This window comes from Pleurodeles waltl, chromosome 3_1 (assembly GCF_031143425.1).
Source record: "Pleurodeles waltl isolate 20211129_DDA chromosome 3_1, aPleWal1.hap1.20221129, whole genome shotgun sequence".
NCBI lineage: Eukaryota > Metazoa > Chordata > Amphibia > Caudata > Salamandridae > Pleurodeles > Pleurodeles waltl.
Genome location: NC_090440.1, coordinates 273124538 through 273151956, shown reverse-complemented (window position 1 = coordinate 273151956; position 27419 = coordinate 273124538). Strand labels below are relative to the sequence as shown.

The following is a 27419-nucleotide window of genomic DNA, read 5'->3' as shown; positions in this document are numbered from 1 at the left end:
GGACACTGGTCAATAAGAGTTCCCCAGCTACATGAAAATAGGGATGTTTGGTATCTTGTATTAATAAACCCTCACTGATTCCAGTGATGAATTTATTAATACGTGCACCCAGAGGGCACCTTAGAGGTGCCCCATGAAAATCTAGACTGCTGGTGAGCTCACTTACTAGTTTTAACAAGTCTGCCACCAGCAAGGGAGAATCTGACCCCCAAGGGTGAGAGCCTTTATTCTCTGAAGGTCAGAAGACAAAACCTGCTCTGGGAGAGGTGTTTACACACCCCTGTTCCCATTAAATTCTAGGTCGCCGGCCCGCCCATGCCAAAGTCACAAGGGCGGAACACAACCACTTCAAAACACTAGCGGTAAGAACCAGAGGCAAATTAATAAATAGGTACAGACATTTGGGCAGATTGACCATCTTTGCTATTGCAATGCGCCCGTCGGCGAAAGCAGAAGTGAACGCCACTGTTCCACGTTTTCTTCCAGCCACATCAGGGCTTTACCATAGTTAGCTGCACATCCCTACTTAGCCATATACCTAGATATCTCACTGGTCTGTCCGCCCAGCAAAGGTGCTATCTAGAGAGGAACTGTCCTGTGACCTCAGAGAGGGGAAACACCACAGATTTGGACCAGTTGATAGTGATCCAGGAAACCCGACCAAAACCCACAATCTCATCCAGTAAAACATCTAGGTGCAGCTGTGGATCTCTAACATAAAGGGCAACATCGTCCGCATACATGGAAACCAATATTGGGCGCTGCCAGAAGGCCAATTCCCTATGATTATGATGCCGATGTAAGCGTGCCGCAGGCGGTTCCATCGCAATGGCAAAAAGTAACAGAGAAAGTGGGCACCCCTGACGAGTACCTCTAGCGATCATGATTGGGTCAGAGATGACACCGTTGACCCTCAACCGGGTGGCTCAGAGTACAACAGACGAATCAGCTGAAGAAACCGAAAGCTCAACCTCACCCGAGCAAGCAACGCAAACATGTAATGCCATGCCAGAGAGTCGAAGGCCTTCGCGGCGTCCAAAAACACTGCTGCCGTGCTATCGTCAGGTCGAGTCACACTTAATATCGCAAAGAACGTTCGGAGGTTATATAGAGTGGAGCGCCCCGGCACAAATCCGGACTGATCCGGGAACACCATAGTAGGAAGCAGAGGTTGTAAATGAGCAGCAATAATTTTCGCCCGGATCTTTTTATCGATATGTATGTATACACCTAGTTAATCAAATCACTGGCATTGCATCATTTAGGGCCTGATTTAAAACTTGGTGGATGAGTTACTCCATCACAATGGTGACAGATACCCCGTCCGCCAAAATATAAATCCCATTATATCCTATGGGATTTATATTTCCGCAGACTGATATCCGTCACCGTTGTGATGGAGTAACTTGTCTGCCAAGTTCTAAATCAGGCCCTTAGCCTTTACTGGGTGATTTATAAAGGGATAGTAATGGTAAATTGATCTCTGCTTTTGTATTACTTTATAAACTGAAGACTGTGTTGAGGAAAAGGGGCCATGCGGTTATGAGCAGATTAACTACATACTTACTTTTTATCTTCTAATAGTAATTGTTCAACTCACTTACAACAGTCTTTACATTTCCTCCCTTTCTTCTGTACAATCTCCTCTGTAACTCCTTGCCATCCTAAGCATGTGGAGCAGTTTTACAGGTCAGTATGCACCATTCACAATATTGCTCAGCCTGTGTTTTTAGGACCTCAGCCTTCACCTTAATGGTGATATAAAGTGTAGTTTGTGATCATCACCGTGCCTTCCTGGTCTTTCTGAATAATCAGGTGCTGTTGTGTTGGAATGATGTTACCAACTGCCGCAATATAGTGATCCTAATGTCTTGCCTAATCACCTGGTATGTCTTGGATTTGGCCTGCACACAGTTAGAGCTCCCTGATTTGATTACCCTCTGTCTCTGTCCTCTTATTTTATTTTTTATAGCAATTGGAGAAGAGTCTGAATGAGTTTGGAGAACCTTGGAAACTGAATCCAGGCGATGGAGCATTCTATGGTCCCAAGGTCAGTAAGACAATGCAGGCAACTCATGGACACATTTTTATTTTTTTAACTCATCGGAATAATGACAGAAAACAATTGTTACCTGCTAACCAGCCTTTTCCTTTACAGATTGATATAAAAATTAAAGATGCTATTGGCAGATACCATCAGTGTGCCACTATCCAGCTTGATTTCCAACTCCCAATCAGGTTTAATCTCACATATGTCAGGTAAGTAAGGAAGCTCTTTGTACCATAGCTTTGATCATTTGCTCTTCCTTGTGTATGTGAATGACATCGTACTAAAGAGCAATGCAGTCGTAGTCTCCAGAGATGACGAAAACTTTAAAAATGTGTTTTCTGTGAAGAATAAGCTTGCACCCTTTGTTGTGAAGCTGAAACGGTTTGTTTGTTAAAGGGAAAGGTGTTAGACATTGTTCAGTTATTAACAAAATTAGGATTCATATTTTCACAATCTTAGTCCTGGGCTAAACGCCTTCAAGAAGTGAAGATGTGGCTGAAGGGGTATGCCAGCGATGTTGCATACAAAGCATAGTGTAGTTGCGTTTGTTATGTTGTATTGTGTGGCACAAACACCACAAGGGACGGGAGGGGTTTGGGGGGTTGTATCCTTAAGAAGGACAGGCTACCCAGACTGGACTCTATTGGAATAGCCAGGTTCTTAGGGTTTTTCTATGAAAGAGCTGGTGACCCTTATGTGAAGGGGGAGGTTGTTCAGGCTTTTGCAGGTATGAAATGGCTTGGCTGCCCTGGCCGTGGACCAGCAGGAGGCTGCCCAAGCGTACTTGTCTGGTTAGTGTGTGGAATTTGATGTGGCTGTTCACATATGCAGGCCTTGCTTCTGTAGTGCTTTGTATGCATGTGTGAGGAGTTTGAAGTGGACAGTGTTTGTATGATGAGCCAGTGGAAGTCTTTGAGGAGTATAACATGACTGTAGGATGGGTGTTTCAAAGTGAGTCTGTCTGCTATGTTCTGAATGATCTGAAGTTTCTAAGCGGGCTGCACGGTGATGCCAACATAGAGTGCATGCCCATAGTTTAGTTAGCTGGTGATAAGGGCTTGGGTAACAGTTCTATGACTGTCTATTCAGAGCCAACTGGAGATGTTCCTGTGGAGCTTGAGGGAAGGAAGCAGGAAGAGTTAACCTTGTTAACCCAATTGGTCATCAAAATTGATTGTCTATTACAGTCCCTGGGTTCCTGGCTTGGTTCAACAAGTTTGTGTTGGTCCTAGTTCAGAGGGCCACCAGGCCAAGGACCAGAGAGAAATGTCTTTTCTGAAGAATACCACCTCAATCCTGTCGGAGCTGATACTTGGACAGCGGGTCTTCATCCAGTTTGCAATTTCGTACGACCTACAGTTGTTGAACTTCATCTGTGTGAGTGTCTTCGGAGGGGGAGAGGATGTTATTGGTATACAAGATGATTCTGAGTCCATGGGCTCAGACAGTGTTGATGAGTGGGGGCATGTAGAAGAGCATAAGGCTGAGGGAGGAGCCCCAGGGGACACCACAGATCAAGATGGAGGCAGATGATGAGTACAGGGCAAATCTGCCTGTGTCTTGTGAGGAAAGATCTGATCCTTTGGAGTGCAAGTCCATGCATTCCAATCTCATGAAGGCAAAGGAATGAGAATGGGGTGGGAGACTGTGTGAATGCGGTGGAGAGGTCGAGAAGAATCCGGTGTCTCTATCACCCATGATTAGATGGATGGTGTCAGGGACGGCGATGAGAGCCCTCTCTCTGTGCTGTGATTGGGCGTGAATCCAGATTGAGAAGACTCCAGGAGCTGTTTGGTGTTGAGGTGGTCAGCCAGTCTGTTGTTGATGAGTTTTTCCAGAAGTTTTGCCTGGTAGGGGGAGAAGAGAGATGGGTCTGTAGTTCGCCAGTGTCCTTTGGTTCTGCTGAAGTCTGAGATGTTACAATCTAACCAGAAACTTGGTAAAAGCTTTTAAAAAAGTGCAAGAGAAATAGTGGCAAAAATCAGCAAGGTTGTTTTGACAACAGTGTTTCTTTGGTGCCTTAGTTTTAAAAAGTTGTGTGGGAGAAAAGTAGACCTCTGTACTGATTCCTTGATGTAGCACAAGTCCACCAGAGCAACCGTTTGGTGCTTTTTGGAAAGCATATTAGTTTTAGGAACAGTGATAAACATTTGGTAAACTCTTAAGATTAGCTGTGAAAAGTGAATTAATTAAAGTATACCTTTGCTTTTCAAACCACGTTACATCTAAGCAGAGCTTGATTGAAACCAGAATGTGATGACTTGTTTTCTTGATGCTTTGTGGCATATGTGTTGGATTTGGGGCCTGATTAAAAATCTAAGGGCAGAGTTATTGTAACCTTTTATTTTGGTGGTGGCATAGAACAACATCAGAAGCATAAATTATTATGAAGGCTGGCGATGTACCCGAACCTAATGAGATAATTAAATAGTTTTTAAGTTATTGTTGCTAAGATAAAGTGCTTGTAGGAAACTCGTTTTTTATTGTACTTGTCCCCCAAATTTTGCTCCGCTTTTTAGCTGCTCTATGCTGGTTTTTAAGTCTGCCAGTTCTCTTTCCTTAACACAAGGTGATAAGCAATTGTAGCATAATTGACAAAGGACTTTAGCACCCTTGTAAGTCCATAGTAAATGGTATCCCTGGTGCCTAGGGCATGGGTACTAAAGGCAGTCACTAAGGGATGCAGCATATCTTATGCCACCCTAAGGCACCCACAAAGAAAAATCCCACACAGACTCCCATTGCAGGCTGTCTGACACGGTGCAAACCATGAAGTGAAAACATGACATGGCACAGTCCTGCGTGCCTGCCAAAGTCACTGCGTTTAATATAAGTAAGTCACCTCTACAGCCGGCCTTTGAGCCCTAAGGCAGGGTGCATTATATTTTATGTGAGGACATACCTGCATGAGCAGATATGCCTTTGTGATGTATAGTTCTATTACTAGATATTACAAGTGAACAAGGAAGCCATCTTAAGGAATGTACTGGTCACTAGTCAAAACGAGTTACCCAGCTACATTATGGCTTCACTGAAACATATGGTATCTGGTATCAAACACCTCTTTTTCCTAAACCCACACTGATTCCAGTAATGTATTTAATAATACATGCACTGAGAGGGTACATTAGAGGCAACCCCTGAACCTTACTAGTCCTCTAGAGTGCTGGCTGACTGGTCATGTCAAGTCTGCCACCATAGGTGAGTGTTTGACCCCCGAGGATTTGAAAGTGCCACTCCCAAAGGTCAGAAACAATACCTGCTCTGGCAGGAGTTGTATACACCTCCTCCAGCAGGAAGGCTAGTAAAATAGCATGTCAAGGCAGGGAGCTTCAAAGAGCACACCGCCCCCCTGCCTTAGGCCCATTTGGCAGATGGGAAATTAGCTATGCTAGGAGGCGTGTTACACCACCAGGCTTGTCACACCCCTAAGGTGAGCTACCTGAAGTGAGCACGAAAATTAGGATTTCACCATCTTGTTGTGGTGGGAAAGGGTGATGCCACTCACCATAGGAAGGTGTAATCTAGGGGGTGTAGTGACCCCAGTGGTGAGTAGGGCATTAACTACTTCCATTTACTCCCCTTAACGCCCCTACATTGAGTATTTAGGTGGCCCACTGACACCAGGTAATCTGATTCATCTGTCTGAAGAAGAAAGAAGCCTACAACACAAGAATTGAGGAGCAACAACTGACTTGGCGCCAACCCTGCCAGCCTACCTGCTGTCCCCAACAGTTGCACTGACCCGGCTCGTCCAGAAAGCGGTGTCACCTCCATAAGCTGTCGAGAGGTGGCCCATGACTTCAGGTGGCCAGCAACATCTGGAGCTGGAGAAATCGCCACTGCAGCTGATCCCCCTAGCCCGAGTTCAGTGGACCAGCGGCCTCCCTAGAAGCCAGAGCATCTCAAGACTGTGGGTTAGCCCGGACTGACCCCCCAGTCCCTGCTTGCAGCCCCTTTGTCACAGGACCATTTTCCCCATTGAAATCAATGGGGCACCCGAATCGGAGAAGCACCTCTGCACCCGGATACCCCAGAGCTGACCGAGGTGACCTGTTGGTGCTGCTTTGGACCTTGCCCCACACTTAATTTAACTCCAGAAGGTTTGTCCTATAAGTCTCTGCTAAGTACTCGTATGCAGTAAATGTGTCAGATCTCATAGGATAACATTACCGCATTAGAGTCAATACAAGTGCATTTTCTGTATTCTTCAAAACTGCTGACTTAAAAAGTACTTTTTGACTCTGTATGTGTTCAACAAATGCCTCTGATAAGCCTTAAGTGCTGGTCCACGCTACCACAAAAAAGAGCGTTTAGGGTTATTATTTTTAGCCTCGATCTACCAACAAGGGTCAGCTGTAATATCTGCATAGTGTGCACACTGCATATATACCCAGCTTCCTGCAGTACTATATAATGTAAAATAGGTAATTGGAAATTCGGATATGAAATATATCATATTTGTGCATGCTGTTTCAGAAATATGTTAAAAAGGGTTTTGTAGTTTCCTCATGAATTGGTAGTGTAAATAAATTATTGCTTAAGCTTCCTCAGTTTATTTAGATTTTAAATGACATTTATCACTGGTTAGAAAAGATTCAGAGAGTACGAAGAAGGTAAATTCTATGCTGGTTCTGTGTGCCCTCAGTTTATGCTCATGGTTTATGCCCATTTTTGGATCTGTATTCTGATCTGGATCCTAATATTCCTGAAGAGGCTTGGTTGAAATAAATACTTATGCAAAAATGTTAATTAAGCAATGGTTTTGACGTGGTAAGCACCTATCTTTCTGCTAGCTGTAAGTGCCTTGCATGGCCTTGTACACAATTTCCTTGCTTTGCCATTAGTAATTTTGCTTCAATAATATTTTAATGATATGAATGTGAAGAGAGCAAGTTCTGAACTCACTTATGTTTTTGTGTCCTCTTAGCAAGGACAGTGACGATAGAAGGAGGCCTGTGATCATTCATCGAGCTATCCTGGGATCAGTGGAAAGGATGATAGCTATACTTTCAGAAAATTACGGTGGGAAGTGGTATGTATTAAATTTGTTTACACTTTATTAAATGACGAGGAAACATGCATAGTAGTATAAAGTGATCAGGAGTAGGCAGACTGTGCTTGTTTAAGGAACATAACTTAACAGGGGCTAATGAAGGTAATTGTGCTGACATATTGCAAACATTGATGTCTACAAAGGGTGCTCAAGATCCAGAAAATATAATGATATGTGGGAGGCAAAGGGATCATAATAAATTAAAGCAATCTAGATCACCCCTCTAGCATTAATAGTATTGATATACTAACTCCATGTACACACTCAGCCTTAGTGTGGCACCCTTGAATGAGTAATAAGAGGCATCATTCTACCTCCTTTTTCACTGTTTCCTTACTAATTCAAAACTTTGCTATCTTAAAGTCTGCCAACTATTGCATGCCATCTTGTATCTCACTCTCCTCATCACTGCCATCATTGCTGATTCTCTTGTTCTCATTTATGCAGTGCTCGCTGATCTCACTATGCTCGTTGATCAAAATCATTGGAATCATTTTAACAAATGAAATCAACATTTTTGTTAAAATGAAGTTGTAATGTGCTTTATGTGAGCTTGCAGATAAACATAATAGTGTGTGAACTATGCTGTCAAGTAGAAAAATAGAGCATAGATCTGTTTAAGAGTTCAATGTTTTCTCTAATAAATTGTTCTTATAGTAGTTGTGTCATCCCTGTATATGAATGTTGTCATTCTTAACACTTAGTTGTGTTGTACTTTTCTCTAGGCCTTTTTGGTTATCCCCTCGGCAGGTTATGTTAGTGCCAGTCGGACCCAGCTGTGATGAATATGCACAACAGGTAAGGCCAAAGCTACCTATATAAAAAGTAGGTTAGTTACATTTGGCAACTTTTACATATAAAGAAATTTACTCAAATACGCCTCCCCCTTACCTTTAGAATTCATGTTTTCCTGGAGTACTCCTGTGAATCTGCAACTGTTTGTTTCCCAGATGCAAACGCCTGCAGGTGCCTTGCACCTCCACTAGCTATGTGGAGCTATGTGTCGTCCCTTCCTGTGCCTTCCCTGTATTCACTCATTCCCATGATAGGAATAGGAACAAATGCCTGATCATTTCCAGGGTAGGAATGGCCCATGTGAATGTTTGTAAATATCTTCAGCAGCTTGTTTTTCTTCCAGGTCTTTGTTTTTGTTATATGTGTGCCTAGAATGGCTTATCACACCTCCCCGGAACCCAAATGCATTGGGACATAGATTACTTCAGATTGTTGGTTTCCACCACTGGGTTCCGTGCTGATAGTTGGTGCTCATCTAGAAACTGTGAAATGAGTGGAAAACCTATGACAGAAGGCTTCAACCGAAGCCTGGATGGAGCATATGAAGAGGGCACAATTACGTTTTGTAGGTCAATGCCACAATTTCTTTGTCTATCTTCCTAGGCTTCAGGTTGTCTGAGAATGGTCCAAGAGGGTGGGACATGTAAAATATATATTTTTCATGTTGTCCCTCATCATACAAAATTTACATTTTCATATCATTATAGGGTCCTTAAGGTATGTTTTCCAGGTGACTGTGATGAATTTAAGTCTTCAGCATGCCAATGTCTTTGATCCAAGAAAACAATTTGTTGTACTTATTAACCCGCATTGGAATAGAAGTGACTTTTAGATACATTGTATGAAGCTTATAAAGAGTTTGAAAAGGGTGCTATCTGGAAAGCATAGGAATATAGCCCATCTGAGATAATTGACCTGGCTGAAGATGATTGCCACCACTCCCCCATTGAATCTGTGGTGCCTCACACTGCTTTGACTACAGTTGAAGGGAAAATAATTGAAACATGGCAGGCTGGCCTTCACTAAGGATTCACATCCGCAGGTGGAAGAATGAAGACTGAATCATGTTGCAAAGTTGTTCTTGAAAAGAGAACTGGACACAAAAGAAGGTTTGACCTTGAAAGAAGGATTGGGACCAAGAGCAAATTGGACAACAATATACATAACCCCCCGTTGACCTTGAACATGTTGCCAGGGGCTGGACTTTGAAAAGCTCTGATGCTTATAATCAAAGCTAAAACAACACAGTCCACACCAGCGTCTGCTGCTGCATCACTGCAAAAGGACTGTAGATGAATGGAAAAAGCACACATTGAGACAGGGCATGTTATAGCTACTTTACCAGAGTCTGAAGATTGTGTTAAATCTCCTACACAACAAAGAAAAACAGAAGATTAGCTTTGCGGAAGCCATTTCCCAGAAACTGAGGTCATACAAACTTATTTTGATATCACATAAACATGAGATTCAACTCCATCGTCTGATTCTACATAATATTCCCTGGCAACCAACTTCATACAGATTACACTGAAGAGCTAAACCAGGATCAAGCCAAAATCTTGATGATGAAGTAGGTGATGATATATGGAACACATGCATTAAGAATTCCAGTGGTTATTTGAACCTTATCAGTTAAGATGCTGCCTCCTGATGAGAAGTAGCATTTACTCTCAAATTGAGAAAGCACCTTTTTGCCTTCGGGTAACTATGCAGCTAGAACAGGAAGATTTTCTCATAAAGGCACTCTCAATGACAAAACAGCCAATGCTTAGAACTGTGTTGACATCAACAGCAATACAATCCAAAGCTCCAGTGAGAACAAGTGTTATCACACCAAGAGCAAGACACAATTCTTTATCAGATTCGTGCTTTCATAACCAGAGTGCGTGAATCATTTTTAGTTGTCCAACTGGGAGCCCCATAGTAACCTTTCAACAGTAATACCACTATTAAACTACCTAAAGCCTTTGCCCATTTACCTCCTTGCAGCAGAACCAAACTCCCAACCGCTGAGATCACAGCACAATTTATTCCGCTCAAAAGGATGTCATACTTGAGACTCTTCTGCTGTGCATCATTGGTAAAGAGAGTCCCTCCTGTCACAAACCAGAGTACAGTTGATGGTATGAGTCTGAATTTAAATCACCCCGACTCCTATTTTGCTAAACCATCTGCTCGACTCGAATGAAGGAGACCATGGAAAAGAAACTCGGAGATCATGGGGAGATTCCAACGAGGAGCTGTCTCTTTGTTTCTCTCAATCCCTCTCTCAAAGATACTCAGTGAATCTTCTCAAAGCATGTAAGTCAAGAGTTGAAAATATGGAATAGAAAAGTAGATCAGTACTCTTACATACCATTCAGTAATTCTGAAATAAAGTTATACCATAGTACATGAATAAAAGGGAATATTGTTCCTGGTGTGTATCTAAGCAAGCAAGAGCTGGGAACCTATGAAGCTTCCCAGAAGAACTTGAAACCAGCAGACGGACTAAACTGGCAGGACAGCACTGCAGTACTTCAGTAGGAAAACAAACAAGAACAAAACAGAAGCTCTAGAAGGAAAGAGACAAAACAACTCCACAAGCCTCTACTAATCTGAAGAGCGGCAGGAGGACCATAAAGAAGACCAGGGAGCAGACGCTGCTAAGAGCAATGAATGACAGCGGTAGCAACTCCCAATGTGCAATGTTCTATTCATGTGTGAGCATACCACATCGTTTGAAAAGGATGCGCTTCACAGATGCCCCAACGTCCTTTTTTCTGTAACCAGAAGCATCCCTTTGAAGGCTCTACAACAAAGCCACCAGAGACCAGTCTTCCTCAATCAAGAATCCAAAGGGAAGACTTAGAGTACAAAGGCCCTGCGCTGCAAGTTCTTTTGCATAATCTTGACACCTTCAATGAGTACTGCTCTTCTTACTGGTAAATTAATAATTAGCATATATTTTCTTACCCTGGCGTGTTATCAGTTTATGTGGCAGCTCCTGCCTACTATATGGGAGTGATTGGTATTGTAAGACTGACATAGGGAATTTGTTGCTGCCATGGATGAGTTATGCAGGAAGACATTTAAAAAAAAGTCTCACTTTAGGCCCATCCCAACCTGTGATAAAAATATTTGTATGTGGAGGAGTCCCCACAGCAAACATGGATTCAGAACTACAAGATCTGCCACTCTTTCGCTACTAAATGCCAGAAGATGGGAAGTGTTCCTTTTAGTCTACTAAACAATAGCCCTTCTAAGGATCACCCATTCCTCGGAGATGACTCTGAGTGCTCATGCTGACTTGCTTTTGTTGCTGCTGATTTGTGCTCAACGGACTGTTCCGCCACCCCATCATGTCCGCAACCCCCATTACCTCCACAACTTTGTGTCTCTTTTGCCCGAAGTCCAGCACCCATGCTTGCAGCAGTGGAAACCACTGAAGATGAGGCAGAAGACAACAAGGAGGAGGGTGAAGTATGAGATACCATGGGAGATGAGGGGTTAGAACAGTTTAGTCACGATTTGAGAGTGCTTCAAAAAAGTTCAAGTTGCCAGTGACCCTCTTGAAATTGACTGCATCCTATCAGGTCCTAGAGATCAGCCACAAAACATTGTTCGACATATTCAATTGTAGATCATGTCTGGGAAGAGGATTAAAAAATCATTCAAATGCCAGACAGTTGTGCAGCTGTTGTCCTTCAGCTAGACAAACAGTGTAAGGTTATAGACATTGCAAAACAGATTCAGTGGTGGTAGTAGAGGCACAGAGGCTGTAACCTCAACATCACTATGCACTGTTTCAAATGATAAAAAGGTAACAGAAATTATACACTGGGAAAAAGAGTGTCATAATTGGTACAAATGTCAATTTGAGTGACAAACTCGCTGAATATTCTGAGCCTCTATAGTTGGCAAACAGGTGGGCATAGCTCTATATACAGATATTTACCCTTGAAGACAAGGAGGTGGCGAAAGTGAGAAATTAAACAGAGATTAGCCATATTCAATGCCTCGTGGATTTGAGAAGCATGAGTTCGGTGGCATGTGTAGCTGCAGATACACATGCTGTGCATAGTCCGCCGTCTGGTGTTGGGTCGGAGTGTTACAAGTTGTTTTTCTTCGAAGAAGTCTTTTCGAGTCACAAGACCGAGGGACTCCTCCTCCTTTGTTTCCATTGCGCATGGGCGTCGACTCCATCTTCGATTGTTTTTTTTCCGCCATCGGGTTCGGACGTGTTCCTTTTCGCTCCGGGTTTCGGGACGGAAAGATAGTCAAACTTCGGAAAACTACGTCGGTATTGTTTCGTTCGGTATCGGGTTAGATAGAATCGACACCGAATCGTGAAGAGCTCCGGTAGCCCTTCGGGGTAACTTCGACCCCCCGTCGGGACCTGGTCGGCCAGACCGCGTGTAACATCGACACCGATGGAACGGACCCCGTTCCGATTCTGTCCTAAATGCCACAGCAAATATCCATATACAGACCAACATTTGGTCTGTAACTTGTGCCTGTCGTCCGAGCACAAGGAAGACACGTGTGAGGCCTGTCGTGCGTTCCGGTCCCGAAAGACGCTCTGTGACGAAGAGCCAGAAGGTTGCAAATGGCGTCCACGCCGACAGGACAACGTGGTTTCGAGGAACAAGGGTAAGAAGAGGAAGCCTTCTCCATCCATGAATCGGACTCGGAGGAGTTCGACTTCGAAGAAACCGTGAGTAAGACGTCGAAACAAGCACCACACGGGAAAACAGACAAGGCCCAGGGGACGCCACTGCCAACAGGCCATGGCTCAACCCATAAAATAGGTGACCGTCCATCGGCACCGAAAAAGGGCGAACTGGTGCCGAGATCGTCCGACTCGGGTCGAGACACAGGCACGCAGCAATCTCGGGACCGAGAAAGTGCTGCCGAAAAGGGTCGACGCCGAGACAGCGGAACCGAAGCTGCTCGACGCAGAGACAGCAGCACCGAGGATGATCGACGCCGAGAAAGCTCGACTACAAAAAAGAGAAAATTCTCCTCAGAGCCGAAAACAAGCAAAGACACAGTTTCGGTGCCAAAACGCCCTGCAACCGAACCGACTGCCAGCTCGTATTCAGAGGAACAATCACTGTCCTCTCAAATGCGCAAACACAGATTTGAAGAAGAGTTACAATCCACTGACGTAGACCACACCCAGAAGCGGATCTTCATACAGAGTGGGACAGGGAAGATCAGCACTCTTCCCCCAATCAGGAGGAAAAGGAGACTCAAGTTCCAAACACAAGAACAAACACCACAAGCAAAAGTGGTGAAGAAAGTAACTCCACCACCCTCTCCTCCACCTGTAACTCATACATCACCGGCACAAACTCCGTCACATTCACCAGCTCATACCACCATGAGCCAAGATGACCAGGACGCTTGGGACCTATATGACGCCCCAGTATCAGACAATAGTCCTGAGTCGTACCCTACCAAGCCCTCACCACCCGAGGACGGCACAGCGTATGCACAGGTGGTAGCTAGGGCAGCAGAGTTCCATAACGTGTCGTTACACTCAGAACCTGTCGAGGATGACTTCCTTTTCAACACCCTCTCCTCCACCCATAGCACCTATCAAAGCCTGCCTATGCTCCCGGGAATGCTAAGGCACGCAAAACAGATCTTTAAAGATCCTGTCAAAAGCAGAGCGATAACTCCACGGGTGGAGAAAAAAATATAAAGCACCGCCCACAGACCCTGCTTTTATCACATCACAACTGCCACCAGATTCAGTTGTAGTAGGGGCAGCTCGCAAGAGAGCCAACTCGCACACATCAGGCGACGCCCCACCTCCGGACAAAGAGAGCCGCAAGTTCGACGCAGCTGGAAAAAGGGTTGCTGTACAAGCTGCAAACCAGTGGCGCATCGCGAACTCACAGCCGCTCCTAGCGCGATATGACAGAGCCCATTGGGATGAGATGCAGCATCTCATCGAGCATCTACCCAAAGAATTACAGAAACGGGCAAAACAAGTAGTTGAGGAGGGACAAAATATCTCTAATAACCAAATACGCTCCTCTATGGATGCAGCGGATACAGCTGCAAGAACAATAAATACCGCGGTAACCATAAGACGGCACGCATGGTTGCGCACATCCGGGTTTAAACCCGAGATACAACAGGCAGTGCTCAATATGCCGTTCAACGAACAACAATTGTTTGGACCCGATGTGGACACAGCAATTGAGAAATTGAAAAAGGACACTGACACAGCCAAGGCCATGGGCGCACTCTATTCCCCGCAGGGCAGAGGCACTTTTGGCACATTTCGCAGAACACCCTTCAGAGGGGGTGTAGCCGGGCGTCCACCGCAGCCGCAGCTCGACATGACGCATCGGAGCAGGCCGATGCGTCATGTCCGCGTCTCCCCGTTGTCGGGGCAACGCGCTCCGACCGAGGCAGGGGGCAGGCCGTTGCCCGGGAAACCGGATGGGTTTCCCGGCGCGGCGAATTTAAAAGGGAGGACGGCACCGACAGGAGGGAAGAGAGGAGGAGAGCGGAGACGAAGGAGCGGAACGCCGAGGAGGAAAGACAGGAGGAGGACGAGGAGAAAAGGAGCCCTGAGGAGACCCAGCAGGAGCAGGAGAAGAGAGCCCAGGAGAAGGAGAGGAGAGACCAGGAGCAGGAGCAGGAGAGGAGAGCCCAGGAGAAGGAGAGGAGAGCCCAGGAGAAGGAGAGGAGAGCCCAGGAGAAGGAGCAGGAGCAGGAGAGGAGAGCCCAGGAGAAGGAGACCCCGCAAGAGACGGAAGGAGGAAAGACCCCATCAGAGGAACGCTACAACGCCAGCCACGACCCAGGAGGGTCGTGGCTTACCAAGGTACGGTCCTTGTGGACCAAAACCAAGACCACTGTAGACTAAGGGAGGGGGAAGGGAATATCGCAGTGTAAAGGGAGGGGATAAAAAGGGCACGGTAACAAGCACATTCGGGCACACCACAAAATCTATCATTAGAGAGTGAGAGCACTTACACCCCCCTTTTTCTCCTCACAGACACCCTCCTTATCGTTCCTACCCATACCCAGACAGGACTACAGAGAAAGTGTGAAATAATCCGTTTGGTAAAACCCCATACTTGGGTGTTGTGTCCCTTTTTGTTTTCCGGTACCGAGAATCCACCTGAGGGAACCGCCAGACGTCTCCCAGGAAAAGAACCATTGCAACTATATCAACTATATCAACACTGCAGGAACTGTACCGCAACCCCTAAGGAAAACCCGGCCACTTGATTACCTAGTTTTAGTATTTGTCTTTATTCCACCTTAACCTTAGAATAAACTTCAACACAAACTAAAACGCATATCTCGTCGTCATTTGTATAGTGTTCGATCTGTCACAGTGGTGTCAGAAGTGGGATCAGACTCTGGATCCTCCTCGACAATCGAACGGTATACACAATGAGTGACACCCCCTCGCTGGAAGACATGATAAAACAGTTGGCCGAAGGCCAACGCCACCTACAATTGGTGTGGGAGGCCCACCAGAGGGAGGCTAAGGAGGACCGTGAGGCCTTACAGTCGGCTTTGAAAAGTCAGGCAACCATACTGGCCAATAATCAACTAGTCCACGAGACGGCCATGAAGAAGCTAACCGAGACAATCGCTACCACTAAGGTACATCCCAATGTCCCAAGCTCCGTCCTACAAAAATATCAAGAAGGGGATGATCCCGATTCCTTTTTCACTAATTTTGAAAGGGTGGCCTCAACCGCGCAATGGCCAGAAGATAGATTGGGCCAGTATATCGCCCCATTGCTTACAGGAATCCTACAAGCCGCCTAACAAGCTGCGAATCCCGGGGGAACAACCCCATATTCCGAAATAAAAACCAGTATATTAGAGCGGGTGGGACATGACACGGAATATTATAGGATCAAATTCAGGAAAATCAAGTGGGGACCGAATGAGGATCCCCGAACCTTCTACTATCGGGTAAACGATTTGGCTTTAAAATGGTTGGGTCCGTCAGAGAATAGCCGGGAAGACGTAATCCAAACCATTGTTCTCGAACAATATTTAGATGCCTTGCCTACGGCCACAAAACACTGGATCCGTCAACATCCCAAGGTGAATACGGAGACGGCAATTGACTTAGCCTGTGCATACCACCGTTCGGCGGATGTACGAAATATGCCAACCCGCCCCATCATAAAGCCAGGCCTCCCCAACCCCAAAAGCACTCCCAGAGTCCTTCCCGAAGAAACCGTCCCTCGCAGAACCTACGAGCATCCACCAGTACCGGGTCCCCAGTGTTATAACTGTGGGGAATGGGGACACATTGCCCGTATGTGTCCCCGGAAACAAGACACTAGTGAACCCATGGAGGTTGGAGTTACCCGACGACGGGTGCTGTGTACAGGCCAGGGCAACCCCAAGTTTAAACAGTCCTTAAATGTCAATGGTCGTATGGTTTACGCCCTTATAGATTCCGGATGCAGTCAATCCGTGATAAGGAGGGATCTCCTAACCCTAGCAGACCAGGAAGTCGATCATTGGGTGACTATTTGCTGCATTCATGGGGATAAGGAGAGATACCCCTTACAGGCCCTGACCGTAGAGTGGAGGAACTACAGGGATAGCCTTCCGATGGGTATAATCTCCGACCTGATAGAGGAATGTATTATTGGGACAGATTATAAACATTTTCAGGAGATCCTGGATCACGTTCGACAACCAATCCTGACCCAGGATTGGTGGAAGGGTGCCCCCTTCTCGGACAGCGACATAGAGCCCCCCCCTAACCGTAGGAAACTATCACGTAGAGAGAAACGTGTTGGAAAAGCAACCCACCGAGAGAACGAGGCACATAGCACCCCCTCAGGTCTGATTGCCGAGACACATGAAGTACCTGTCGGGTTTCCCCAAAGACAAAGAGAAGATCCTTCTCTCGCTCAAGCTTGGAAGTCAGCCAAAGCAGAAGAAACCGAAGAGGTGGGTCCCTACTTCTTAATTAGAAAAAACCTCTTATACCGCATAACCACTACTCGCTCCGGGGACCGTAAGCAACAGTTGTTAGTCCCCGAGCACTATAGAGAACATGTTTTAACCCTAGCCCACTGTCAACCCGGAGGAGGTCATTTCGGGAGGGAAAAAACAGAAGAGTATCTCCTCCGGCGGTTTTATTGGCCGGGGGTTTTTGCCCACATCCGAAAATTTTGCTCTCAATGTTCCAGGTGCCAACTTACCGAACCCGGTAGACCTAGAAAAGCACCTCTTATACCATTACCCATAATAGACGTTCCATTTAGTAGGATGGGGATGGACTTGATAGGTCCCATAGTACCTTCCACGAAAGGACACACCTATATCCTAGTCATGGTAGATTATGCCACCCGATATCCAGAGGCCATTCCATTAAAAAGTATGACAACCAAAACAGTAGCCCAAGCAATGATTAATGTATTTTCTCGAGTAGGATTTCCTCATGAAATACTCACTGATCAGGGAACCCCTTTCATGTCTACCCTCATGAAACAGGTGTGCAAAACGTTAGGCATTTCCCAAATTCGCACCTCAGTGTACCATCCACAGACCGATGGCCTGGTAGAACGGTACAACCGTACCATAAAAACTCTGCTAAGAAAAGTAGTAGAGGAGTCAGGCAAAAACTGGGATCAAAAATTGCCCTTGGTATTGTATGCCATACGTTCCCATGAACAGGCGTCTACCGGACACAGTCCTTTCGAACTCGTGTTCGGAAGACAGCCCCGTTCCCTACTAGACATGGCTATAGAAACTTGGGAAGAGGAGGCGGAGGAAGGGGGGAAACCCTTGTTAGAATATGCCCACGACTTACGATCTCAGTTACAAGGGTTATGGGATACAGTTCGAGTAAATATGGAACATGCCCAACAGAACCAAAAACAATATTACGATCGAGGGAGTAAATTAAGAGTTCTACTGCCAGGAGATCAGGTACTTATAATGCGCCCCACGTCTGAACGCAAATTGGTGGCAAAATGGCAGGGTCCACATAAAGTATTACGAGCCGTTACCCCAGTCACTTACCTAATTGAAATCTCGACCACTCCGCAGAAAACCCAGATTTATCACATAAATCTATTTAAAAAATGGGAAGAACCCGAGGGCTCTAACTCGACCGAAGCCGTGGGCCGGTTCCTATGTCCCAATGGGAGGGTTCAAATTGAATTTTGCCCGACCGAGACCACTATTGGGGAGAATCTACCCACAGTGAACTCCTCGTTAACAAAATTAGAGAGGGAACAGGTATTCAGCCTACTAGAACACTTCAGATCGTTTTTTTCCATAGTGCCAGGCAAAACCTCTTTGATCACCCATGAAATACGGACTGCACCAGGTACAATTGTCCGGTTACGACCATACCGTATACCAGAGGCCAGGAAACAGATTATGGAGGATGAGGTCCAAAAGATGCTAGAGTTAGGAGTAATAGAGCCTTCTACTAGTCCCTGGTGCTCCCCAGTTGTCCTGGTACCAAAACCTGATGGTACTATCAGGTTCTGCATTGATTTCAGGAAACTCAACGAACATTCCATGTTCGATACTTATCCGATTCCCAGGGTGGATGATGTATTAGAAAAACTAGGAAAAGCAAAATACATGTCCACCCTAGATTTAACTAAAGGATATTGGCAGATTCCACTAGCCCCAGAAGATAAAGAGAAAACGGCCTTTGCCACGCAGTCAGGCTTGTATCACTTCACAGTGTTGCCATTCGGACTACATGGAGCCCCAGCCACCTTTCAACGGCTAATGGATAGCCTCCTAAAACCCTTTCGACATTTTTCGGCTGCTTACTTAGATGACGTAGTTATTTTCAGTGAAACATGGAATGATCATCTACTACATTTGCAGCAGATATTCCACACTCTGAGACAGGCAGGGTTAACTGCCAATCCAAAAAAATGCGTTATCGGCCAGCCTGACATATTGTACTTAGGATACAAAATCGGTCAAGGGAACCTCCAGCCACAATCTAAAAAGGTAGAGGCTATTCTCAATGCACCTAACCCTGCAACAAAGAAAGATTTGCGTTCCTTCCTAGGATTGGTCGGCTACTATCGAAGATTCATTCCCAATTATTCCACCCTAGCCGCCCCCCTTACAGATCTTCTGGCTAAATCTCGTCCTAATCAATTAGCCCCTTTCTCGGATCAACAGGAGACTAGTTTCGCACAGTTAAAAGTCTTTCTGACTAGAGAGCCCATCCTACGATGCCCCGATTTCTCGATACCGTTCCATCTCTATACAGACGCCTCTGATGTCGGACTAGGAGGGGTACTAACCCAGCCCGATGGGGAGGGGAGGGATCATCCGATAGTATACATTAGCAGGAAACTGTTTCCTCGGGAACGCCATTACCCCACGATTGAAAAAGAATGCTTGGCCATCAAATGGGCTGTAGACACCTTACAGTATTACCTTTTGGGTCGCCCTTTTATCCTCTATACGGATCATGCTCCCCTCACTTGGTTGTCGGCTCATAAAGATACGAATTCACGGATCTTGAGGTGGTTCCTTGAACTCCAACCCTTTTCGTTTCAGGTCCGTCACATCCCTGGTCCCCAACAGGTCCCAGCTGATTACCTCTCCAGGTACCCGGACTCTACCTCGGTCCTCGATCAGGACCGTTCTTGGGAAGGGGTGTGTAGCCGGGCGTCCACCGCAGCCGCAGCTCGACATGACGCATCGGAGCAGGCCGATGCGTCATGTCCGCGTCTCCCCGTTGTCGGGGCAACGCGCTCCGACCGAGGCAGGGGGCAGGCCGTTGCCCGGGAAACCGGATGGGTTTCCCGGCGCGGCGAATTTAAAAGGGAGGACGGCACCGACAGGAGGGAAGAGAGGAGGAGAGCGGAGACGAAGGAGCGGAACGCCGAGGAGGAAAGACAGGAGGAGGACGAGGAGAAAAGGAGCCCTGAGGAGACCCAGAAGGAGCAGGAGCAGGAGAAGAGAGCCCAGGAGAAGGAGAGGAGAGACCAGGAGCAGGAGCAGGAGCAGGAGAGGAGAGCCCAGGAGAAGGAGAGGAGAGCCCAGGAGAAGAAGAGGAGAGCCCAGGAGAAGGAGCAGGAGCAGGAGAGGAGAGCCCAGGAGAAGGAGACCCCGCAAGAGACGGAAGGAGGAAAGACCCCATCAGAGGAACGCTACAACGCCAGCCACGACCCAGGAGGGTCGTGGCTTACCAAGGTACGGTCCTTGTGGACCAAAACCAAGACCACTGTAGACTAAGGGAGGGGGAAGGGAATATCGCAGTGTAAAGGGAGGGGATAAAAAGGGCACGGTAACAAGCACATTCGGGCACACCACAAAATCTATCATTAGAGAGTGAGAGCACTTACACCCCCCCCTTTTCTCCTCACAGACACCCTCCTTATCGTTCCTACCCATACCCAGACAGGACTACAGAGAAAGTGTGAAATAATCCGTTTGGTAAAACCCCATACTTACCCGGGTGTTGTGTCCCTTTTTGTTTTCCGGTACCGAGAATCCACCTGAGGGAACCGCCAGACGTCTCCCAGGAAAAGAACCATTGCAACTATATCAACTATATCAACACTGCAGGAACTGTACCGCAACCCCTAAGGAAAACCCGGCCACTTGATTACCTAGTTTTAGTATTTGTCTTTATTCCACCTTAACCTTAGAATAAACTTCAACACAAACTAAAACGCATATCTCGTCGTCATTTGTATAGTGTTCGATCTGTCACAGGGGGGTTTCGGGGTCAAGCCACACAAGCCAGCACCTCACAATCAACACTGTCTACCTACCAGGGACAGTACCAAAGGGGAGGCTTTCGGGGCCAGTACAGAGGGGGACAATTCCCTAGAAACCGGGGAAAATTTCAAGGTCCCAAAACCCCTACAACCAAACAGTGACTCACAAGTCACTCAACCCCTTCACACAACACCAGTGGGGGGAAGACTAAGCCATTTTTACAAAGCTTGGGGGAAATAACAACAGACACTTGGGTCTTAGCAATTATCCAACATGGTTATTGCATAGAATTTCTCCAAATCCCTCCAAATGTCCCACCAAAAACACAAAACATGTCAAAACAGCATTTAGACCTTCTGGAATTAGAAGTTCAGGCGTTACTGCAAAAGGACGCAATAGAACTTGTACCACGTACACAAAGGAACACAGGAGTTTACTCACTGTACTTTCTAATACCAAAAAAAGACAAAACACTGAGACCAATCTTAGATCTCAGAACACTAAACATCTACATCAAATCGGAACACTTTCACATGGTCACGCTACAAGACGTATTACCACTGCTAAAACAACAAGACTATATGACAACCTTAGATCTAAAGGACGCGTATTTCCACATACCGATACATCCCTCGCACAGGAAATACCTAAGGTTCGTATTCAAGGGAATACACTACCAATTCAAAGTGTTGCCGTTCGGTATAACAACCGCACCAAGAGTATTTTCAAAATGCCTAGCAGTAGTAGCTGCACATATCAGAAGGCAGCAAATACACGTGTTCCCCTACCTAGACGATTGGCTAATCAAAACCAACTCCCTAACAAAGTGTTCACACCACACAGAGTATGTCATACAAACCCTCTACAAACTTGGTTTCTCCATCAACTATGCAAAATCACACATTCTGCCGTGCAATACTTAGGAGCGACAATTGCCACAACAAAGGGGATAGCCACTCCAAGTCCACAAAGGGTTCAAAATTTTTACAAGGTTATACAAGCCATGTATCCGACACAAAAAATACATGCAAAGATGGTATTAAAACTCCTAGGTATGTCTTCATGCATAGCCATTGTCCCAAACGCAAGACTGCACATGAGGCCCTTACAACAGTGCCTAGCATCGCAATGGTCACAGGCACAGGGTCACCTTCTAGATCTGGTGTTGATAGACCGCCAAACATACATCTCGCTTCTATGGTGGAACAGTATAAATTTAAACAAAGGGCGGCCTTTCCAAGACCCAGTGCCACAATACGTGATAACAACAGATGCTTCCATGACAGGGTGGGGAGCACACCTCAATCAACACAGCATCCAAGGACAATGGGACGTACATCAAACGAAGTTGCATATAAATCACCTCGAATTGTTAGCAGTATTCCTAGCGTTGAAAGCATTTCAACCCATCATAACCCACAAATACATTCTTGTCAAAACAGACAACATGACAACAATGTATTATCTAAACAAACAGGGGGGAACACACTCGACACAGCTGTGCCTCCTGGCACAAAAGATATGGCAATGGGCGATTCACAACCACATTCGCCTAATAGCACAGTTTATTCCAGGGATCCAGAATCAACTAGCGGACAACCTCTCTCGAGATCACCAACAAGTCCACGAATGGGAGATTCACCCCCAAATTCTAAACACTTACTTCCACATTTGGGGAACACCTCAAATAGACCTATTTGCAACAAAGGAGAACGCAAAATGCCAAAACTTCGCATCCAGGTACCCACACAGGCAGTCTCAAGGCAATGCTCTATGGATGAATTGGTCAGGGATATTTGCATACGCTTTTCCCCCCTCTCCCTCTCCTTCCATATCTAGTGAACAAATTGAGTCAAAACAAACTCAAACTCATACTAATAGCACCAACATGGGCAAGACAACCCTGGTACACAACACTACTAGACCTGTCAGTAGTACCCCATGTCAAGCTACCCAACAGGCCAGATCTGCTAACACAACACAAACAACAGATCAGGCATCCGAACCCAGCATCGCTGAATCTAGCAATCTGGCTCCTGAAATCCTAGAATTCTGACATTTAAAACTCACCCAAGAATGTATGGAGGTCATAAAACAGGCTAGAAGGCCATCCACTAGACACTGCTATGCAAGTAAATGGAAAAGATTTGTTTGCTACTGCCATAGTAATCAAGTTCAACCATTACATGCATCTCCAAAGGATGTAGTAGGATACTTACTACATTTGCAGAAATCAAATCTGGCCTTCTCTTCCATAAAGATACACCTCGCAGCAATTTCTGCATACCTGCAGATTACCCATTCAACTTCACTATTTAGGATACCTGTCATTAAAGCGTTTATGGAAGGCTTAAAAAGAATTATACCACCATGAACACCACCTGTTCCTTCATGGAACCTCAACATCGTCTTAACAAGACTCATGGGTCCACCTTTCGAACCCATGCATTCTTGCGAAATGCAATTCTTAACGTGGAAGGTTGCATTTCTCATTGCCATTACATCTCTAAGAAGAGTAAGCGAAATTCAAGCCTTTACTATACAGGAACCTTTTATTCAAATACACAAAAATAAGGTAGTTCTAAGAACCAATCCTAAATTTTTACCAAAAGTTATTTCACTGTTCCACTTAAATCAAACAGTAGAACTACCAGTGTTCTTTCCACAGCCAGACTCAGTAGCTGAAAGGGCACTACATACATTAGACATCAGAAGAGCACTAATGTACTACATTGACAGAACAAAACTAATTAGGAAAACAAAACAACTGTTTATTGCATTTAAAAAACCTCATACAGGAAACCCAATATCAAAACAGGGTATAGCCAGATGGATAGTTAAGTGTATCCAAACCTGCTACCTTAAAGCAAAGAGAGAGCTGCCCATTACACCAAAGGCACACTCAACCAGAAAGAAAGGCGCTACCATGGCCTTCCTAGGAAATATTCCAATGAACGAAATATGTAAGGCAGCCACATGGTCTACGCCTCACACATTTACTAAGCACTACTGTGTAGACGTGCTATCCGCACAACAAGCCACAGTAGGTCAAGCCGTACTAAGAACTTTATTTCAAACTACTTCCACTCCTACAGGCTGAGCCACCACTTTTGGGGAGATAACTGCTTACTAGTCTATGCACAGCATGTGTATCTGCAGCTACACATGCCACCGAACTGAAAATGTCACTTACCCAGTGTACATCTGTTCGTGGCATTAGTCGCTGCAGATTCACATGCGCCCACCCGTCTCCCCGGGAGCCTGTAGCCGTTTGGAAGTAATCTTCAACATTTGTACATTTGTAAATATATTACTTAAACTTTATTTTGTACATACTTATTCATTCCATTGCATGGGCACTATTACTAACATACACAACTCCTACCTCACCCTCTGCGGGGAAAACAATCGAAGATGGAGTCGACGCCCATGCGCAATGGAAACAAAGGAGGATGAGTCCCTCCGTCTCGTGACTCGAAAAGACTTCTTCGAAGAAAAACAACTTGTAACACTCCGACCCAACACCAGACGGCGGACTATGCACAGCATGTGAATCTGCAGCGACTAATGCCACGAACAGATGTACACTGGGTAAGTGACATTTTCATTTTCTTACAACTCACAGGAGTGCCAACACTGAAAGATAAGGTTGGTTGAACAGCAAGTCCTTCATGTCCACGTTACAAAACTCCTTTTGGCTCAGCTGCTTATGAATAAATGGATGAAGTAGTATTTCTTTATCGGGAGAATGGACAGGAAGACCGATCTGCTTGCCATCTCTTGTGGAGAACCTAAATTATGTTTTCTTTCTAAGCAAGGAAAGGTTGATAGTGGCGACTATTGCCTTTTACCATGCCAGATCTAAGCAGTCAATATGGGGCAGACACTCAAAAAGACACTGCTGGTGTGGAGGACGTTTGCAGGGTGGCCCCAAGGAGGAGCCACTGTACCTTCAAAAAGACCACTGTCTGGAGGTGAAAGCACTAGAAGTGTCTTCAGAGGTACAGACAGTTCTTTGCAACTTCTTTCAATAAAATGAGACTTTTTCCTATTAATCCTAAATGTGTATATTAACACATAGCTTGTTTATCCGAGTTAATTGGTGAATGTATGAAATATTGAATGCTGGAGAAGAATTAATTTATTTGTAGCTGCAGATTTGTATCATGCTCTAAATAATCCTGCCATCTAGTGTTGGACTCCAAAGTTTGCAAGTTGTTTTTGTTCAAAGGAATTCTTTCGAGTGATGAGATGCACTGTGACTCCTCCCTTAGTTAGCAGTGTGCATGGGCACCGACTCCATGTTAGGTTGTGTTTTTTTCCACCATCTGGTTCTGACATGTATTATGGGGGTTCTGAGTTTTGACATGTTCTTCATGCTTCCACTCGAGCGCAAACAGTGAAATTAGATTCTATTCAACGACAAAACCCTTTGTGTGCCCCTCGTCTTTGACGATTGTTTTCAGAGAATGTACTCTGGTTGATGGAGTGGTTGCCATTCCAATAATATCCCCTGTGGCATGCCAAATACCCATGGTCTAATCAGCCCAAGGTGTGCAACCTCTGCCTCACCCCTGACCTCAACTACACCATGTGCAGCCCCGCCTTATCTTCCGCTTGACTAATACCCTCCAGTATTGACAAGAAAGGAGATGGGCTCACCAGAGGATGCTACAGCAAGCCTCTAAGGACACCCCCTACATCCTTGGAGAAGAGGCCTAGCTCAATGACAGCAAAGGTGAGAATGTCAGCCCGTTGGGTATTTAATCCTATCAGACATCACCCAGCCCAAACGCAGTCTTTTCCTCCATTTCAGACCAGGAGGAATAACAACAAGACGTCCTCTGCAAGGCTCATGAGTATTGGTGGTCCCAACACCCACATCAGGCCTCCAGGGAGGCCTCATATATAGGCAGAGCACTGCCTCCCAGTGGATTTGGGCTCCGACTACCACAGATCCTTCAGTGCCTCTTCCGCCTTTGGGCTCTGGTCAGCTACAACCAATGGCTTCAAAGCTGACATCACTCCTGGCTCCGGGCATCATCCCACCTCATCTGTCAAAACCCAAGATTCTCCACCATCCTCAACAAAGATGCCCTTGGCACAGAGGGCAACCTCAATCCTGAGACCATCATTGATTCTAAGCTATCATTTAAGCCAAAACCACTACTGGCACTGAGGATTCCATTGATGGCGAGCTCCAACAACTCAGAGCAACCTATCCTACAGAAACTGCAGGAGGTGTTGGGATCAAGGCAAGAAAATTGTTCATCCACCCCCAAACAGGGAACATATCCACAAAGCTCCTTGTAACAATACTTTCATGGACTTTACCTCAGATAAAGAAACTAACTTTTGAGGAATATCTGGCTTTGGTGCCCCCTTCAGCTCCTAAGCTTAGGAAACACTAGGACAGGGGCTCCAGCATCCCCCCCTCCCCATTTCCCACTTCCTTCTCCTCTTCCACCACCTCCACCCTCTACACCACCACCACCACCACTTCCCAGGTCACCACCTTCACTGTCTCCACACTCCCCATAGGGGTCTCTCCGCTCTTTCAGTGGAGACTGCAGCCCCTTCAGCTCTACCGCCCCTTATGAGGCCTATGGCCCAGTGCCCAAAGATGACCTTTAAGACGACAATGATGTTGATTCCCTGGGGAATGTAGACCATTAATCTGTTAAGGCATCAGGGCATCTTCCCGGACTACACTAAAAGCTGATCCAGCCGGCTGCCACTTTCCACAAAGTGGATGTGCATGTTCTCCATTTGGAAGACGATTAAGCCACTAAGTTGGAGAGAACAGTCCAGTTGCTCCCAATGTTGAAGGGTATGCTAAAATCAACCCAAATATCTTCAAGGAGCCTGTAAAGGGCAGTTGGTAACATCATGTGTTTAAAAAAAAAGAAAAAAAAATACAAACCTGCTCCTGACGACCTTATCTACATCAGGGGTCAGGTCCCATCAGACTCAACTCTCGTCCATGCAGCACAGAAGCCAGCTTTAGCTCTGCTGTTAAAATGTAGCAGCAGCAGAAACCACTACCCCTGGAGCCTAGCAAACTCCATGGGCCTCCTTTCCCGCTATGACAGGGTAAGTTGAACGAGATGCAAAAGCTAGCCTAGCCTTTCCCAGAGGAATTCAAAAAGAGAAGGAGGAAATAGTTTCAGAGAAGAAAACTATCTCCAGTTCCACCATCCGCTGTGCCTTTGACTTGGTGGACACTGCATATCCGGGGTCAATAGCAGTGTCCTTATCAGATGAGATGCCTGGCTCCGTTTCTCAGGCTTCAAGCTGAAGGGCCTGCAAACCTTGCTTCGTCTGCTGGAAAACATCTGGTCAGCTCACAGTTTGATCAGGTGCTAGGAAAAGGCAAGGGCACGGACACCACATAAGCCATGGATTCCATCACCTAGGGGCTCCTTTTGCAGACAACAATACAGGGTAGATGCCAGTGCCTCTTAATTGGACTCAAACTCCTCATGCCAGAAGCGGAGGCAGTCCTACCACGATCAGGCTTCACAAGGGTACACCAGGGTGCCTAAATGGACAATAATACCTGGGGCAAGGGATAAGTAGGCTCCGGCAAAAGGGTCTCCACCTCAAAACATTGACCCCTCCTCTCCCTTTCAACACACAGCACCTGTCAGGGGAATACTGCAGGATTCTCTTCCTTGTTGGCAGGAAATTGCATCAGACAAGTGAATGTTGGAAGTGATCTGCTACAGCCACTGCTTAGAACTTCAGAACCTCCTAACATCACAACCCACTCTCACAGCCACATCAGTGAACATCTCACCCTTCTGGAGGGAGAGA

General features: G+C 45.9%; 1 protein-coding gene across 2 annotated transcripts in view; it reads left to right on the top strand.

Annotated features, from left to right (window-relative positions):
• Nucleotides 1-27419, top strand: part of LOC138284024 (threonine--tRNA ligase 1, cytoplasmic-like) — a 221178-nt gene that overhangs the window by 142133 nt on the left and 51626 nt on the right. For both annotated transcript variants that reach the window (XM_069222371.1, XM_069222372.1), the window contains exons 14-17: nucleotides 1973-2050; nucleotides 2159-2259; nucleotides 6981-7085; nucleotides 7832-7904. In XM_069222371.1, the coding sequence (XP_069078472.1) occupies nucleotides 1973-2050; nucleotides 2159-2259; nucleotides 6981-7085; nucleotides 7832-7904 (357 nt within the window). The remainder of the gene's footprint in view (nucleotides 1-1972; nucleotides 2051-2158; nucleotides 2260-6980; nucleotides 7086-7831; nucleotides 7905-27419) is intronic.